Source organism: Heterodontus francisci, chromosome 35 (assembly GCF_036365525.1).
Source record: "Heterodontus francisci isolate sHetFra1 chromosome 35, sHetFra1.hap1, whole genome shotgun sequence".
Lineage (NCBI taxonomy): Eukaryota > Metazoa > Chordata > Chondrichthyes > Heterodontiformes > Heterodontidae > Heterodontus > Heterodontus francisci.
This window is the reverse complement of record NC_090405.1, coordinates 36,929,757-36,948,824: the sequence shown is the minus strand read 5'-3', so window position 1 is coordinate 36,948,824 and position 19,068 is coordinate 36,929,757. Positions and strand designations below refer to the sequence as shown.

At 41.6% G+C, this 19,068-nt stretch overlaps 1 protein-coding gene across 4 annotated transcripts in view; it reads right to left on the bottom strand.

The window, feature by feature from the left end:
• sin3aa (SIN3 transcription regulator family member Aa) overlaps positions 1-19,068 on the bottom strand; it is a 122,746-nt gene that overhangs the window by 54,302 nt on the left and 49,376 nt on the right. For all 4 annotated transcript variants that reach the window (XR_010969464.1, XM_068015350.1, XM_068015353.1 and 1 more), the window contains 3 exons: positions 11,630-11,847; positions 4,439-4,618; positions 1,996-2,102 (listed from right to left, as the gene is read on the bottom strand). Coding sequence is in view for 3 of the 4 variants with exons in the window: in XM_068015350.1 (XP_067871451.1) it covers positions 1,996-2,102; positions 4,439-4,618; positions 11,630-11,815 (473 nt within the window). In the remaining variant the exon portion in view is untranslated. The remainder of the gene's footprint in view (positions 1-1,995; positions 2,103-4,438; positions 4,619-11,629; positions 11,848-19,068) is intronic.

The following is a 19,068-nucleotide window of genomic DNA, read 5'->3' as shown; positions in this document are numbered from 1 at the left end:
TCTTCACTGAGCCTGAAGCATTTTCACTAAAGTTATTCATAAGGTCTCCGCCGTTCCTACAAACTCCATTAACCGGTCATGTCGGACTTGCTGTGCATAAATCGACTATAGTATTTAGACTAACTTTTACAGCGTAGAAGAAGAACATTCAGCACTTCCTGCCTGTGCCAGCTCTTGGAAAGAGCTATCTAATCAGCCCCACTCTTCCCGCTCATAGAATCCTAGAATGCCTATGTAATAAAAGTAACTTTATTAATTATATAGTAAATGCTTTTGGACATCCTTAGGAGCTGAAGGGTGTTATACAAGTACAAAATTCTTTCTTTCTTTATATGAAGTCTACAACTGGATACCCAGTGAGTCAATACTTCTATGAAGTGAATAGAAATGGAAAATACAAACCTTTTCCCTACTTACACCCATTGTATCCATGGCTGTTAATGACTGAACTTTTTTTTAAAAATTCATTCATGGGATGTGGGCGTCACTAGCAAGGCCGGCATTTATTGCCCATCCCTAATTTCCCTTGCAAAGGTGGTGGTGAGCTGCCTTCTTGAACTGCTGCAGTCCTTGGGAGGTAGGTACACCCACAGTGGTGTAAGGCAGGGAGTTCCAGGATTTTGACCCAGTGACAGTGAAGGAATGGCGATATAGTTCCAAGTCAGGATGGTGTGTGACTTGGAGGGGAACTTGCAAGTGGTGCTGTTCCCATGCATCTGTTGCCCTTGTCCTTCTAGGTAGTAGGGGTCGCGATTTGGAAGGTGCTGTCGAAGGTGCCTTGGTGAGTTGCTGCAATGCATCTTACAGATGGTGCACACTGCTGCCACTGTGCGTCGGTGGTGGATGGGGTGCAAATCAAGTGGGCTGCTTTTTCCTAGATGGTGTCGAGCTTCTTGAGTGTTGATGGAGTTGCACCCATTTGGGCAAGTGGAGAGTATTCCATCACAGTCCTGACTTGTGCCGAATAGATAGTGGACAGACACTGGGGAGACAGGAAGCGAGTTACTTGCTGCAAAATTCTCAGCCTCTGACCTGCTCTTGTAGCCACAGTATTTATGTGGCTGGCCCAGTTCAGTTTCTGATCAATGGTAACCATCAGGATGTTGATAGTGGGGGATTCAGTGATGGTAATGCTGTTGAATGTCATGGGGAGATGGTTAGATTCTCTCTTGTTGGAGATGGTCATAGCCTGGCACTTGTGTGGCATGAATCTAACTTGCCAATTATCAGCCCAAGCCTGGATGTTGTCCAGATCTTGCTGCATTTGGACATGGGCTTCTTCAGTATCTGAGGAGGCGCAAATGGTGCTGAACATTGTGCAATCAGCAGAAAACATCCCTGCTTCTGACTTTATGATGGAGGGAAGTCCTTAATGAAGCAGCTGAAGATGGTTCGACCTAGGACACTACCTTGAGTAACTCCTGCAGTGATGTCCTGGGACTGAGATGATTGACCTCCAACAATCACAACCATCTTCCTTTGTGCTAGGTATGACTCCAACCAACGGAGAGTTTTACCCGATTTCCATTGACTCCAGTTTTGCTAGGGCTCCTTGATGCTATACGCGGTCAAATGCTGCCTTGATGTCAAGGGTAGTCACTTTCACCTCACCTCTGGAGTTCAGCTCTTTTGTCCATGTTTGGACCAAGGCTATAATGAGGTCAGGAGCTGAGTGGCCTTGGCGGACCCCAAACTGAGCGTCAGTGAGCAGGTTATTGCTGAGTAAGTGCCACTTGATAGCACTGTCGATGACACCTTCCATCACTGTGAGTGAAGGTTTCTGCTGCACAGCTTCTAGCAGTCTTACAATTTAGTAATTCACAGTAACAGAAAGTTTACAATTTAGAAAATTTCCCAATGCAGTAAAATTCCTGTATTAATTGACATATAGGTCACAATCTATTTAAAAAGCAAAATCAGAGAGATCAGTTGAGTTAGCCACAATACCCATCAATATGGTACAGACAGGGCAAAAAAAGTCTCCCTGTATCCTACCTCTGAGACTTGAACTCCTTCATAATGTCAAGAAAGTCATTGTAAACTTGGGGCTGGTTTCCAAACTGTAACTTCACCTGGTCAAGATAGGACAAAGCATCTTCCACCTGCCAAAAGAGAAAGCAAAAAGAGACAGCAGTTTGATAGTGCTCCAAAAACATTTATTTAGGACAATAACTTGAAACTAAAGAGTGAAAAGAACAATAGTTGACATTGGTAGTTGGAGTAATCTATTCAAAAGCATTCTGAAAAAAGGAACATTCATGCACTGTATTGAAAGATATACAGTATAGTGCATTATTGCTATTGTCAGAGGGTTGTGAATCTTTGGAAATCTCTACCCCAGAGGCTGTGGAAGCTCAGTCATTGAGTATGTTTAAAGCAGGGATTGACAGATTTCTAAAAACAAATGACATAAGGGAATATGAGGATAGTGTGGGGAAAAGGCATTGAAGTGGGTGTTAGCCATGATCGTATTGAATGGCGGAGCAGGCTCAATGGGCTGAATGGCCTACTCCTGCTCCTATGTTCCAATGTCAAAAATGCCCTCTATGTCAGTAACAGCACTGGGGCAGTTATGCAACACAGCATTGTAGAATAACATCACATGGCAAGTGATGTAACAGCACTTGAAAGCAACATTGCCATGGCAACACAACAACACTATCAATGGATAGCAACACGAGAGTGCCAGTTAGCCATATTTCAACCATAAATTCCACAAGAGAAGTTAATACATCACTGCATAAAGCAATGTCAGCACCAGAAATGCAACATGACAATATCAGAAAGGCATACCATAGAATCATAAAGAAATACTGGTATCGGCACCTGATACTATAGAGAGGATATATGACAGACTGTGCTACAATGGATAACCTTGTAACGATGGTGAAGTGCAATAGATACTGTATCACACAATGCCTGATTACATTTTCACAGGATCATTTTCTAAGCTCTCTGTTGTACCAAGTTAGCCAGTTTCACACTGCTGCCACATTCCCCTGATCAAACTTGGAAAAAGTGAAAGTGCAAAAAATGTGAAGAAAGAGAGCGCAAGAGAGAAAGAGCAAGCAGGTGAGAGAGAGAGAAAAGAGAGGAAAAAGAAAACCTGCATTTATACAGCATCTTATTACATTCTCAGGACGTCCTAATGCACTTTATAATCACTGTGTTACTTTTGAAGTACAATCACTTCTGTTATGTAGGTTAAAATGAAATTGAAAATGAATTGACATTGGTAAAGGGAGGGATCCTGTACCAACTTAAAAACCATGAAAACAATGTGCGGCACTAAGATTCAGAAATAAGCAGAGCCTGCAACACGCACATCCAGAAAGACCGAATATCTCTACACAGACCAAATCCTCACACACAAGACAATATGGGGGTGCAAGATGGGTCCCTCCATTTATTTCCTTTTTTTATTATTTATATTAACCTTTTTAAAAAAGGTTATCTCACCATTGAAAAACAGAGCATCACAAGTCCTGGTACAATATAACAATAACATATCATGGACAATGCCACAGAACTCAAGAAGAACTGGTGTCACAGATGTCATAATAATTCAAAACATTATATTGAGGGTTACTATTATAGAGATAGTGTTGTAATATAGTTATTCTATAAAAAGAATATGCACCATGCAATGATACAAAACGTTACAGTTCTACAGTTTAAATTACTGGTTCAACTACAACAGTCAGTCAACCACCATGACAGCAACTCACGTCAGAACAAAAGCAGAATAAATCCACACCTACAAACTCGATCACCATATCATTACATAGTTTAGTTTCAGATGATTTTTCTAAACTGTTTCCTCTTCATTCTTATGGTTTAAGCTGTCATCTGAATCCTTTGACAGAATCTTATAGCACAAGTGGAGGCAATTCAGCCCACTCTCTGAAAGAGCTATCCATGTTAACCCTTTATAATCACTGTTTCTGGTGGAGAATTCCATGTGCTACGTCTCTCCATAAAACTAATTCTCCTAACCTCTTTCTTTGTTCTTTAAGTGATGATCTTAAATTTATCCTCTAGTTACCAACTCGTTTTACTGATATGTTACTTCCTTGTCATATACATTAACCATAAATATATTTTAAAAAATTAGGGTCTTATTACAAAGTCAGAATAAATCTTTAATTTCTGACACTGGTAGTCTTGCTGAACTAGATTAAAAACTCATTGCCATGTCTTTGACCTTTCAGCTTGTGATAGGCAGACACAAATGATTCCCTTCACTACAAGTAGGCTCAAATGACAGATGAGTGCAATTAAGTTAGGCAGAGAAAAAAAATCTGTGGACTTGACTTTGGTAGATGCATCTACAGCTGCGAATTTCCATGAGAAAAATGGAATTTATCTTATTTCAAATTTTGGATGACAAATCAGATTTTAAAAAAATCACAGCTCTGCTGTGGTAATAAGAGCTCACCTTTAGCCTTTGGAACTGCTGCTGTCCTTGGACCGGTGTGGCTGGTGCTCCTGGAGGATGGGCATGGCTCTGGGGTACCACCTGCTGTCCGTGAGGCTGAACTGACGCGGTGTGATGGTGGCCACTATGTACAGCTGGAGTATGGCCGTGACTGCCAGAGCTCTGAGGCATGGCTGAAACCTGAAGCACAAAAATACGGTAACTGACACACTGATAACAGAGGTTAATTACAAACCCTTCATATTCATCAATTGAGGAAACATCAAGCTACCTCTGGGGTTTGCTGCTCTGAAAGGGGACTTGATAAACGTTTGAATGCAGTGTTCTCCCTGTAAACCCAGCCTCCTGATACTATCTTTTAGTGAATAACCATTGCACAGCTCATCCACGAGACAAACAGATCAGCTTTTCAACTGAAATGCGAGGAGGGCAAGAGGGTAGCACAAGCAGGAAAGAGACTCTTTCTCTATATTACTTCCTTTAACAACTTCCCCCAACAGACTGACAACACTGTTACAAAACAGAGCCTCCTCCACCTCACCATGAACAATATCACAGGAGATCTGCCAGTATAATATAACATTTCCTGTACACCATACTTCAGACAGCAGACATCATCTGATGCCAATTTCTGTGTCACAACTTGAAACAGCAGACATTTGCAATGTATAGAAAAACTCTCCAGGAATACAAGATATGGTTTGTTGGCCAATTATTCTGGTACTGGCAGGAAGCTGGGAGCAAGTTATTTACCCAACCTGTCAGATACACACAAGATCGAAAATGGAAATGTGTATGTCTGCAAGAAAATGACACCGTTTCTGCAACTCTGTTAGGGCTGAAATCTTATTTTGACGGCCAAATCAAGTCAATAATTAAACACTTGCCACAAGTTAGCAGAAAATTATCTTTGCTGATCACACACACTTACAAGAAGCATAGGAAGTAATGCTTTGGTGATCAGAAGGTTAACAGCCCATTCCAGATAAGCAAACATATCATAAAAACATAAGAAATAAGAGTTAGTGTAGGCCATATGACCCTTCAAGCCTGCTCCGCCATTCGTTAATATCATGGCTGATTTTCTAACCTCAACTCTACTTTCCCAGACTATCTCAAATCCCTCAATTCCCTTAGTACCAAAAAACCTATCAACCTCTGTCCTGAATATACTCAATGACTGAGTATCCATGGTCTCTGAGGTAGAGAATGCCAAAGATTCACAACCCTTTGAGCGAATAAATTTCTTCTCATCTCAGTCCGAAATGGCCAACACCTCATTCACAGACTGTGACCTCATGTTCTAGATTCCCAGCCAGGGGCAACATCTTTTCAACATCTACCTTATCAAGCCCCTTAAGAATGTTATATGTTTCAACTAGATCACCTCTTATTCTTCTAAACTCCAGGAATATATGCCTAGTCTATTCAATCTCTCCTTATAGGACAACCCCCTCATCTCAGGAACCAGTCTAGTGAATCTTCACTGCATTCCCTCTGGGGCAAGTAGATTCTTCCTTAGGCAAGGACACCAAACTGCACAAAGTACTCCAGATGTGGCCTCACCAATGCCCTATACAATTGTACTAAGACTCTTATTCTCTAATCCCTTTGTAACAAAAGCCAATATATCTTTTGCCTTCCTAATTGCTTGCTGTTCTTGCATGTTAACTTTCTGTGATTCATGTACACGGGCGCCCAGGTCCCTCTGAATGCACACATTTCCCAGTCTCACGCCATACAAAATATATTCTGTTTTTCTATTTTTGTATTAAAGTGGTTAACTTCACACTTTGCCATTGTATTCCTGATGCAGACATAAAAGTCTAATTCAAGGAGAGAATTCTATGCCATTCAATTTTAAACATACCCACCACTTGGGCTTCTCGACAGTAACAGATATATGAAGTCCGGTCATTGCTGTACTGAACTGGGTTGCTACTACCATATGTCCTGCTCCATTAACTGGCAGGTTCAACATTAACAGTTGCTGATTTTTGTGAGGCAACATCAAGTTTGCAGGAAAACAATCTGGTGCCGAGATGTGCTAAATTGAGCAGGTTGGATGTCTGTTCATGAATCAAATCTTTTCCTTTCTTTTCCCCAAAAAGCTTATTTATACTACAGGATGTGGAGCTTATCCAGGTCTCTTTTGTTCAGTTCTAATGGCACAAAAAAATCAGAGCAGTCTCACTTACAGTGAAGAGGCTGAGCAAATCCCAGTTCCCTTAGCATAAATCACACACATACACACATGGGATCAGGAGCAAGATACTACTAGGCAAGAGATGATTTTAAGTTCAAGAAAATGCATGTTAAGGAAGGATGTTTACATAGACTCCCATCAGCAGTAAGGCTGCTGCCGCACAATTCTCGATAAGTACTTTAAGCATGTATCTGTCTTCTAGCCAATATTGTAAAATTTGCAGTGCCTACCATATAACTACTACATTCTGCTGTCAAAATCTAGGCACATTAAGCAAAAGCAGCATGCTACTTGGCCAAGTTAAAGTATCCAAGAAAAGTTAGTGCAGTCTTACAGTATACATTCTGAGAAGACATAAAACTAGTTATGCAGCCACTGCTTTACTTGCCCTTGACTTACTCCTCCATCCCTAGGCACGCTAAATAACAGGTGGGTGAGGAAAGACTTCATGCACTCAGTGCTCCTGAGGTTCTGCTCATCAGATGCTCCCTCTGCCCTCAGGGCATTAACAATGAATGGATTTTTAAAGTCATTTCCTAATTAGATCAATTTTCTGAATGAATGTTTAAAATGGACTGTAATACAAACTTTTCCAAGTGCCTATTTTTATCCATACTGGACATAAATCCTGATCCAAGCAAAACATTTCTTGGTAACCTAATTTTATATCCAAGAAGACTGAAAACAACATATCAGCCAAAGAATTATTCAGTCCAATAACTGGGACACCCAAGAGGCAGCACATTGCACAGTAAAGTCCCTTTTTAAGTGTTTGATTTGAATACATCAGAATGTATACTGTAAGACTGCACTAACTTTTCTTGGATACTTTAACTTGGCCAAGTAGCATCCACAGTACATATTCTGGTGCACCATATAGATGGCCAGTCTAATGATTGATCCTTGGAACACGAGACACCAGCTTCCGGCTGTACTGCTGTTGACAGTAAATATTATGCAGTGAATGCCAAGTGGCATTAGTGTGATGACAACAGTTAGGATGCCACAGTGATGTGATTATAATGTGAAAGCATCTTCAACAAACTCCAGATTCATAGCCTTTAGGCACTAGTTGTAAGGGGCAAGGAGGAAAGAGCACCCCTGTCTCCAATTTATTAATGAAGGAATATTGTTCCAATATGATTTTGACCAAGTATTCCAATCTAAGATGTTCTTTGGTCTTCATTGTGCCATTGCTGCAGGTCATAGTTTGTAACGTAATGTTACCAATCCACATACACAGCTGCTGTCATTAGTAGGTTGCTGAGGTGCCCTGGTGGAGTACCCAGCTGCAATTCACTGCATGTCGAGTTGCTAGTGCTGTCTCAAGAGGTGCGGCACTTCTCCACTGAGGAAACACGCGTTACTTGTTTTCAATTCAGCAAGCTACTCACCTCACGCCTACTACTGATTTCCTTCTGTGAACTGGTGAGAAAGCAAGTGTTGGCACGTTTGGGCAAAGGTAGTCTGTCCATCTCAAGGCTAAGGAATGACATGTAGAGGATGAAGGCAAAGGGGGAGGACATAACTAATGACTCACCACCCATTAGTGCTAATTAATTCACAAAATGGTATGTTTGCAAATGAGCACCTTCTAAGCTACACACTATTACAAGCAGTTAGGAAACCACTACCTCACCTGCACTGTCATGAGACAGTTCGACTTACTGCTGTCTAAAAGAGCACAACTATTTCTGCTTGTACCATCAAGTCCATGAGGACGAATGAAAGAAAATATGGCTTTTGTGTCTGTGTAGTGAAGGCCGTCATTCAAAGTGCTTAAATTTAATGCGTGCCTGCTTCAATCAGATCCTGACTCATTCTGCAGCACACAGGCCAGGTCAATTAGTCTCTTAATTGGAGATAAACTTCAAGGGAAACTCCAAAGAGCTCCCATTTAACATGCCAATGATCTGTCCATTAACTCCCAACACTAATTCACATTTATAGCAACAATAAGAGTCAAAAGTCGATTTCCTCGCACACTGACTGAGATCACCACAGGAGTTGCGGAGAATTTACCAGAATTTTATCACTAGACTGTGCTTCAACACTCTGCTTGCTACAGCACAACATAAAATTAAAAAAATTTCAGTTCAATAGAAGTTTAAAAAAAAGTTTTAAAAGCAAGGTGATTAAATGGTCTAGCAGACTCCAGCAGGATCCCAATTGTTAAAAACATGGAAGGACGCCATTGAGTCCATCGTGCCTGTGGCAGCTCTTTGAAGAGCTATCCAATTAGTCTCATTTGCCTGCTCTTGCTCCATAGCCCTGCAAATCTTTCCTTTTTGAAAGATATATATCCACATCTCTTCCGAAAGTCATTGGTCCATAATTTGTGGTTGGCAGCAAGTGACGGCGATCACTGCTGATTTCGAAGAAATTTGTACTGAGAGATCTAGCGATCTCTATGATGAAAACGTTAACTCTTTCAATGTCTCAATGTGAAATTGATTGTAGCGTTGCTCAATGGGAATTCCCATCGTTGAGCTGGTGATGTCATCAAGCCATTCACATTAAAGATTTTTCACAGACAGCAAATTAGGAAATGAAAAGCACTAATTATCAAATCACTTTTTAAAAAATTTAGACAGCAAAATAAAGATTGGGACATACATAAGGGGTTATAGTAGAAGCTGAAATATCATGAACAAACTTACATATAAAAATGTGTTAAAATCATTTATAACATCTTTTTTTAAATCTAGTAATTATTCATAACAAAGAATCTTAACATTCTATTATTTTTTCCAGGGCCTGATCAGTTGTTCAGCAGTGATTATTACTCAGATCACCATTACAAGCCCAATTACCTCTCCATGTATTAACTTTTTATGGGGTCTCTAACAGCAGAAAACAGGTAACTAATAGGCCAGTTAGCTTGACGTCTGTCATGGGGAAGGTGTTAGAATCGATCATTAAGGAGGCTATAGCTGGGCACTTAGAAAATTTCAAGGTAATCGGGAATAGTCAGCATGGTTTTGTGAAAGGGAAATCATGTTTGAACAATTTATTGGAGTTCTTTGAAGGAGTAACATGCACTGTGGATAAAGGGGAGCCCGCTGACGTATTGTTCTTGGATTTCCAGAAGGCATTTGACAAGGTGCTACATAAAAGGTTATTGCGCAAAGCAGGAGCTCATGGTATAGGGAGCAACATTTTAGCATGGATAGAAGATTGGCTGGCTGGCAGAAAACAGAGTGTATGCATAAACGGATCCTTTTCTGATTGGCAGGATGCGACAAGCGGAGTCCTGCAGGGGTCTGTGCTGGGGACTCAACTTGTTACAATTTATATCAATGACTTAGATGAGGGGAGCGATGGCATGTTAGCTAAATTTGCAGATGACACAAAAGATAGGAAGGAAAGTATGTTGTGAAGAGGACATAAGGAACTTGCAGACAGATATAGATAGGTTAAGTGAGCGAGCAAAAATCTGGCAGAGGGAAAATGTGAAGTTGTTCACTTTGGCAGGAAGAATAAAAAAAGCAGACTATTTGTTAAACGGGAAACGACTGCAGAATTCCGAGGGATCTAGGTGAGTCACAAAAGGTTAGTATGCAGATACAGCAAGGAATAAAGAAGGCTAATGGAATGCTATCCTTAATTACGAGAGGAATTGAAAATTATACAGGGCATTGGTGAGACCACATCTCGAATACTGTGTGCAGTATTCCTTATTTAAGGAAGGATATGAATGCGTTGGAGATGGTTCAGGAGAGCTTTACTAGATTGATACCTGGAATGAGCGGGTTGTCTTATGAGGAAAGGTTGAACAGACTAGGCTTGTTTTCACTGAGTTTAGAAGCGTGAGAGGAGACTTGATTGAAGTATATAAGATCCTGAATGGTCTTGTCAGGGTGAATGTGGAGGGGATGTTTCCTCTTGTGGGCAAGTCCAGAATTAGGGGGCACTGTTTGAAAATCGGGGGTCGCCCTTTTAGGACACAGACGAGGAGAAATTTTTTCTCTCAGAGGGTTGTGCGACTTTGGAATTCTCTGCCTCAGAAAGTGGCGGAGGCGGGGTCATTGAATATTTTTAAGACGAAGTAGATAGATTCTTGTTAGTTAAGGGAATCAAAGATTATCGGGGGGTTAATGAAAGTGTGGAATTTGAGACAGAAACAGATTAGCCAGGATCTTATTAAATGGCGGAACAGGCTCGATGGGCTGAATAGCCTACTTCGGCTCCTAATTCATATGGTCGTATGATATTAGAGCAGGAAAGGGGAAGTTCTCACCAAATCAACTGATTTCACTAATTGCCAGCTCGGGGTTGGGGGTCCACAGTGCAACCTGTGGCGGAGCAGTGAATGACAGACCGCAACTTCAGGATTGTCACGCTGATGTGCACTAAATCCTGAAGTCGCAGTCAGAATCAGCGGGGTAATGATGGTGAATACTGACAGTTCTGCAAATTCCAGGCCATTGCTGAATCTGCTTCTGCCAGCCTTTCAGGCAGTGCATTCCAGATCATAACAACTCACTGTGTGAAAAAAATTCTCCTCATCTCCCCCTCTGGCTTATTTATCAATTATTTTAAATTCTTGGTGAACTTAAACTCAGAGAATGTTTGATTTTCAACTAAGCCAAATTTGTATCAAAGCAATAGGTGATTACAAAAGGCTAACAGTCTCTCCAGAGTAAGGAATTGCTGCTCTCAGCAAGCGGAAAATATCTACTTTCAGACTTTTTAAATTGTAAATATTATTTTGTGCTGAGAATTAGACATTAAACAGTACAATGCTTGGAGAGAACTTTCAATTTCAGTAAAACTAGAATATAAAATGAAAGCACATTATTTCATATAGCAGTAAACTACAGGAGACGTATCCTGTACTAAACTATGCTTGGGATAGGCCAGTAGTGAACTGATGAGTTAACTTGCCTCCAGTGTCAATGGTTTGTTGAAGTTCTGTAGACTGGATCGCATCCCATTTCTAAAGACCAGATCAAGGAACTCCTAGCAAACAGATAATAAAATACCTGGTATCCTGGTGTAACTGAGTACTGAATGCCGGCAGTAGGTTGCATGTTCTCCGATACAGCTTCGTAGACAGGGGGTGCTGGCGCTAGCACTCGATGCTGGTGTGAAAACGTTTCAGCACTGCTTGCAATCCGACGCTGCTGAGACGCATAAACCGTTTCCTGCTCATCCAGTCGGCGCTTCATTATGTGTTCATACTCAAGGGAGCCCTATAAACCTGGAGAGGAATACGCATAATGTAATTGCTTATTCAATTAATTTAAATACTTTACAACAGCATGCATTTATGTAGCATCTTTAAATAGAGACACATTCCAAGCTGCTACAGAGGTGGAATCCAAGAAAAATGATCATGCCAAAGAACGAGATATGGGCTGGGGTGGGAGAGGAGAAAATCCTTGGTCAAAGAGGTGGGTTTTAAGGAGGATCTTAAGACAGCAACAGGCATGGTATGAAAGGGGGAAGCAGCTAAGCAAACTGAATAGATGGTCTTCATCTTAGTGATAAAGAAGGCACGAGCTCCTTGCATTTGTTGGAGGTGAGGATGGACTAAACAGAGAGAAGGGTTTAAAAGAGATAATGGCAAGAATAAGATGGAGCTTTCTTTGATCTCTAGGATGAGCTGTGAGCAGTGGGTCCAGCCAGATCTGTGATGGATGGCCAAACCAAGGCACAGCAGGCCCATTCATGTGTGCACCCCCTGGATTTCTGGAAGTGAGGATGTGGACTGTATCAGGGGAATCAACCAGGATGAGAGAGAATAAAGGATTTGTTAGGGGTGCATCAAAGGTGGTGGGTGAAGGAGTGGTTGAACAGAGGAACAGCTGCAGAAGTATTGTGGCAAAAGGAGGGTCAAACAAAAGCAGATTATGTTCAGATTATTGGGCAAAAGGATTCAAAGTACTTCCAACACTTTGCAAAATAAAAAGCAGCTTCCGTTGACTCAGCCGCTGACAACAATATCAATTTATGAGGAGGTTGAATCACATGTACTATCATCTTTCACAAATCCTAAAAACAGAAGCTGCACAGTGGTTAGAACGTTGTCTTTTTAAAACCTCCCGGCTAGAAGATCAATCCAACCCAGATGGCGGGTGGGCGGGTGGAGGAAGAGGTGGTGACACTTAAAGGGAAATCCCAGTATTATCCTCAATTTCTCGCTATTACCAGTTCATTCAAATAACAGTAAGTGCCCAATATAACTCACTGAATGTGAACTGCTTTATTACATTTCTGATGATGTGATAAGGCACTACATAAATGCAGGGTCTTTCTTTTTTAGTCCGTTCTGTGCAGAGCTACCACTTACACACGTCAATCAGGGAGCAGAAGAGAAACATCTGTCTCTGCGTTCCCACAGGCAGGCAGTGAATAATGGAGTGCTGCATGGATCAGTGCCGCGGCCTCAGCTATTTACATGGATTAATGACCTAGAGAGTAATGTACCTAAGTTTGCTGATGATACAAAGGTAGGTGAAAAGGTAAGCTGTGGGGAGAACACAGAGAGGCTGCAAGGAGATAAAGACAGGTTAAGTGAGTGGGCAACAAGATGGCAGATGGAATATAATGTAGGGAAGCGTGAAGTTATTCACTTTGGTTGTAATAGAAAAGCAGATTATTTAAAAGGTGTGAAACTTGTGATGATGTTCACAGAGACTTGGGTGTACTTGTACAAGGAATGCAGAAAGTTAGCAAGCAGGTACAGCAAGCAACTAGGAAGGCAAATGGCATATTGGCCTTTATTGTAAGGGATTGGAGTACAGGAATAAAGAGGTCTTGCTACAAATGTACAGGGTTTTGGTGAGACCACATCTGGAGTAATGTGTGCAGTTTTGGTCTACACATTTAAGAAAGAATATACTTGCATTAGAGGCAGTACAGCAAAGGTTCACTAAATTGGTCCCTGGGATGAGGGGGTTGTCCTATGATGACAGGCTGAGTAAATTGGGCCTATATTCTGAAATTTAGAGGAATGAGGGGTGATCTCATTGAAACATACAAGATTCCGAAGGGCTGGATAGGGTAGATGCTGAAAGATTGTTTCCACTGGTCGGGGAAACTAAAACACAGGAGCAAAGTCTCAGGACAAGAGGCCAATCATTTAGGACTGAGATGAGGAGAAATTACTTCACTCAAAGGGTTGTGAATCTTTGGAATTCTCTACCCCAGAGGGTTGTGGATGCTCCATCGTTGAATACGTATAAGGCTGGGATAGATAGATTTTGGTCTCTTAGGGAATCAAGGGATTTGTCGAGTGGGGGGGGGGGGCGGTGGAGTTGAAGCCCAAGATCAGTCATGATTGCATTGAATGGCAGAGCAGGCTCGATGGGCCATATGGTCTACTTCTGCTCCTATTTCTTGTGTTCACTGGGTAACTCATTGCAAGGATTTAGTTACATCCACATTTTACAGAAAGATAAGATACTGATATTCTTCCCCTCTGTGCGAATTCTGAACTTTGGCGTCAATGAACCAGTAAAGGAAAAATGACATATTATTTTAAAAAGTTAAGCAGTGCACAAGGAATTCAACACCAAGGTAATTTATAGATTGCATGCTGCTGACACTAATTTTGGTTCCTCTCCTCATGCACTTGCACTCCAACTGGGATCTGCCATGCAGCTTTATTGAACTTGCACAAACATGAAGGACTGAAGTTTTCCATTGTAGCTGAGGTCCCGCCGACAGGGCCGAAAGTGGAAGGCAACTCCGCTTCAACTGCCGGTGGGACACATGAAGGCGTATTCCCACCGGTGAGCAATTAAGTGGCTGCTGCCAGAGGTACAGTCCCCATTAAGGATGGTGGCCTGCCCTCAAAAGCTGCTGTCCCAACCACTGGGCTCAGCAGCATCACTGCTAGCACTGCCCACTGCTAAGGCTGCAGTTGCAAGGAGGACGCCTCAACAACCGAGACACCCAGAGTGGTGATCGGGAGATGCCAGGGCCCTGCAGGCAGTCCAAAGTGATCAGTTGGGGGTTGGGGGAGGGGGATGGAGGGGTCAGAGGGAAGGTGGTGCCATTGTCATGGGGGCAGCCTTTGCCACCCTGGGACCCCACTGTAGGCCATGGAGTGCCCAAAAAGCAGGACCCCCAGCGCACCCTCCCCAAAGCCCGCTAGAGTTCACTGGATAGCCTCCCCAAGTGGTGGCAGGCCTCCCCCAACACGGGCCGGAAATGGCCCTTAATTGACCACTTTAGTGGCTCAATTGGGCGCCAGGCAGGCAGCTGATCTGCCAATTTTTCTGCCACTGGCACCCCCTCCCCCAATGCCTTCCTACACCATTTTGCCAGCCTTCCCACCTCCCAACCTGTCCCCAAAGGCCTGGTAAAATTCCATCCAAACTTTCAATTTCAGTCACGCCTTTGCCTTCTCAAAACACTATGAAAATAAAGTACAACTCTCCATAACATGCTAGTTTATTTAATAAAACTCACAAACACCCAGTAACACAGTGCATTCCCTGGTCATCACTTTCCCTCTAGAGGAGACATAGACAGACAGGAATGAGTTTCACTCCACTCAAATGTTATTTTTCCTGCAGATGCACCAGCTTAAGTCAAAGCCAAAATAAGCCTTTTCAGCTGTCTGAATGTATAAGCTAAGTTCCCTTTGTATTCATACAAGGCCCTCATGTGTCAAATTTCAAAATATTACTGGAATGAAATTTCTCCTGTTGATAAGGTTAGTGAAAAATTCAAAAGAGCAAAGCAGACCCTTTGCTAAAATTAGACAGGAAGAATTTCATTCTCAATGTATATAGGGTTCAACATTTGAAAGGAACTAGCATTATCTTTCATGATGAGTCACACGATACTGTTAATACAACAGGGGTATTCTCAACAACAAAAGTATAACTGGAAGTAAATTTAACATAGGAAGTGCACCCATATTATTTTTATATATATATATATATAAAGCGAAACCTGTAAATTACAGACATCTCAGGGACTGGCATCTGCTGTCTTTGCTTAACAGATGTCCTTATTTTCAAAATTATTCTTTGAATGTACTGTAAAGAGTTCTTTACCCAGCATTCACAGCAGCAGAGAAACCGCTCTATCCCTGGGACTGAGCCACGCAAGGATTCAATCTCAGACATAGAGCAGTTTCTCTGCTGCTATGTATTATGGGTAAAGAGCTCTCCATTCCACAAAATCTGTTTCTTTCATAAAACCTAGTGCTGCTTCGCGCTGACTAGTATACACTAATCTCAAGAGAACTTGGGGGAAGAAAGGAAGCAAGCTCCAAAGGGAAGTAGTAGTGATCCCAACTCAGTGGAAGTTCCACAAACCGCAGTTTTGCAACGGCTGTGTCACATATTTTAAGTCACAAGAGGGGTTGGTGCATTGAAGGGTGTCCATAGTTCGGAATTTGAGAATGTCCACAGTTTTATAATGCCTCTTATATTTTACATTATCTAAGTCATTATCTAAGGCTCTCAATCAGTGTCCCTCTTTTGCAGGTGCTCGTTTTACAGTGTTGTTTATAAAGCTGTCCATTTTTGAAGTTAAATAGTCACTTCTCTTGGAGATATAGAACTCACAGCAGAACACGTGTAAAATATCTGCACTGACACAAGATTAAAATCCGATGTCATTTAAAGAGGAACCAACACAGAGCAGCTGTAGCTCTTTACCAGAAGAGTTGGCAATTCAATAGGGGAGAAGAGTTCAGATCCCAGTCTTAACATGTATTCTAACTTTTCATAATTGCACTCACTGCTGGAAGAAACAAACTGAGAAGAGATCTCGTGCCAACAGACAATCGACCAAGGGTGATCATCATGTCTATGAAAATGTCAACAGACTGCACGGTCCTGTCTATTGTGATGAAAACAACCAACATACTTCTTAGCTGGGAACAGAGATTCAGGAACTCCTCAAAAATAGCAGGATATTTTATAGATGTGTCAATAGAGCAGCAGTACTCAACAACAATTTATATCTATACATCGCCTTTAATGTAATACAAAATCCCAAAGCACTTCACAGGGCTATTATAAAACAAAATATGACCCTGATCCACATAAGGAGAAACTGGGTCAAATGACCAAAGGTTTGGTCAAAGAGGTAGCTTTTAAGGAGTGTCTTAAAGAAGGAAAGTGAGGTTGAGAGACAGAGAGGTGTAGCGAGGGAATTCAAGAGCTTAGCCCCTAGGCAACTGAAGGCATGGCCACCAATGGTGCAGCGATTAAAGATGGGGATGTTCAAGAGGTCAGAATTAGATGAGTGCAGATATCTTGGAGGGTTGTGAGGCTACAGGAGATAAGAGAGATAGGGAGAAGCAAGGCCATGGAGAGATTTGAAAACAAGGATAAGAATTTTTAAATCAAGACATTGCTTGACTGGGAGCCAATGTAGGTCAGCGAGCACAGGGGTGATAGGTGAATGTGAAGACAAAGGCATCAGAGTTCTGGATGACCTCAAGTTTACAGAGGGTAGAATGTGGGAGGTCAGCCAGGAATGCACTGGAATAGTCAAGTTTAGAAGTAACAAAGGCATGAATGAGGGTTTCAGCAACAGATGAGCTGAGACAGGGGCTAAGTTATGGAGGCGAAAATCAGCGGTCTTAGCAATGGCGTAAATATGTGGTCAGAAGCTCATCTTGGGGTCAAATATGACAGCAAGGTTGCGAATGTTAATTGTATATCAATTGTGTTTAATTATATGCAGGTGGTGGTCATTAATTGCGGTCTTACTTGAGCACATATAAAGGGACACTTAGAGAAACTGGTTGGGGGTTGAGTTAGGAGGTATATGCTTGGAATGTTTCACTCTGTAATTAAATGCAAGACTGAGTAAAGATTGCCTCCAGCATCATCCTTCACCAGCTGGCTTTCTGGAATATAACAGCGAACAGACTGTTACCAGGGAGAGAGATGGAGTCAGTAGCTAGCGAACAGAGTTTGGAGCGGGGACCGAAAACAATGGCTTAATTGGGGAAAATTTTTGCTCATCCAGTACTGGATGTCAGATAAGCAGTCTGATAATTTAGCAACCGTGGAGGAGTCATGAAAGGTGATGGTGAGAGAGCGCTAGGTATTATCAGCATACATGTGAAAACTAACACTGCTTTCAGATAACATCACCAATGGCACCATGTAGATGAGAAATAGGAGACAAGGATAGATCCTTCAGGAGATAACGGTGGTAACGGTGCGGGAGCAGGAAGAGAAGCCATTGCACTTGCCACTCATTAGGCTAGAACTTCCCCCTCCCCACAACTTGATGGCAGTACGAGTTCTATTTACAATTATATAAACTGCAACTTTATTGGAAATCAGTTAATATTGACTTTGCCGTACATCCTAGCCAAGTTAAACCCTGACTAATCAGTACTGGCAGGTTTCTTGAGTAGCCGCCAACTTGGCATGTGCCTTCTTAATTGTACACAATATGCTCCCTGCAGGTCACAAGTTGATTTTCACAATTCTACAACTTTTTAACATTTTCATATTATTTGTTTAATGTATCCTTTTGTTCTGAATTGCTCTCAATATAATCTCAGTTTTAGCATTGCTGATTTTTTTTCCTTTACCACTGGTTTCTATTAGACAATATGATCAATAGTATGTTGCAGCTCCTTCATACTCCCTGCCGCAATATTCAGCCTTTTTAGCACAATTTCTTTTTATTACAAAACTTCACTATTTCCATCCATTTGACTTCAGCATCTTCTCTTAAATTTCAGTTTCAAATTCTTAGCCAAGTGACTCCACAATGAGAGGGGAAAAACAAGAATAGATTAACCGGAACAGTTCCACCCTGCTGTCAGTAAAGAATTTACTCTATGTTCACAACAAGTTGTACCTCCCCAAAGAGATAGCTACGATGACAGTGAAATGTTACCTCAGGTGAATACCATCGTTTGTGATTACAACAGGAAATCACACCATAATATGACTTGTAGAGATCAATTGGTACATCTGCACACACCTCAACATAACTCCCTCTGTGACTTGCCAAACACTAGATTAATTGCCGTTTGTGAAAGCTTGCTGTGTGCAGATTGGCTATTACAACACTTCAAAAGTACTTCATTGGCTTTAAAGCCCTTTGGAATGTCCTAAGGTTCTGAAAGATGGTACATCAATGCAATTTTTTAATTCTTTCTACCTCAAGTTTGATAGGACAAACTCCGTAATTGTACTGCTAAGCAGTCACTTCAAATGGACAAAGTAAAACTTTTTACAAACCCACCATTACACGTCACTGAAATCCCACTGACAACACAAATTGCTAAGGTTCCTAGCTGAATACTAATTATTAAACACACTAAATATAGATACAGTCTAAATCAACACTTACAGAACAATTTTCAGTAGATCAACAAGTTATTTTTTACTGAAACGGTCCAAAATAACCATGTTACTCTCTGGGACACTCCTTGCGTGTATGTATTACCACCTTCTATCAAGCATAACATGCTGCTGTGCAT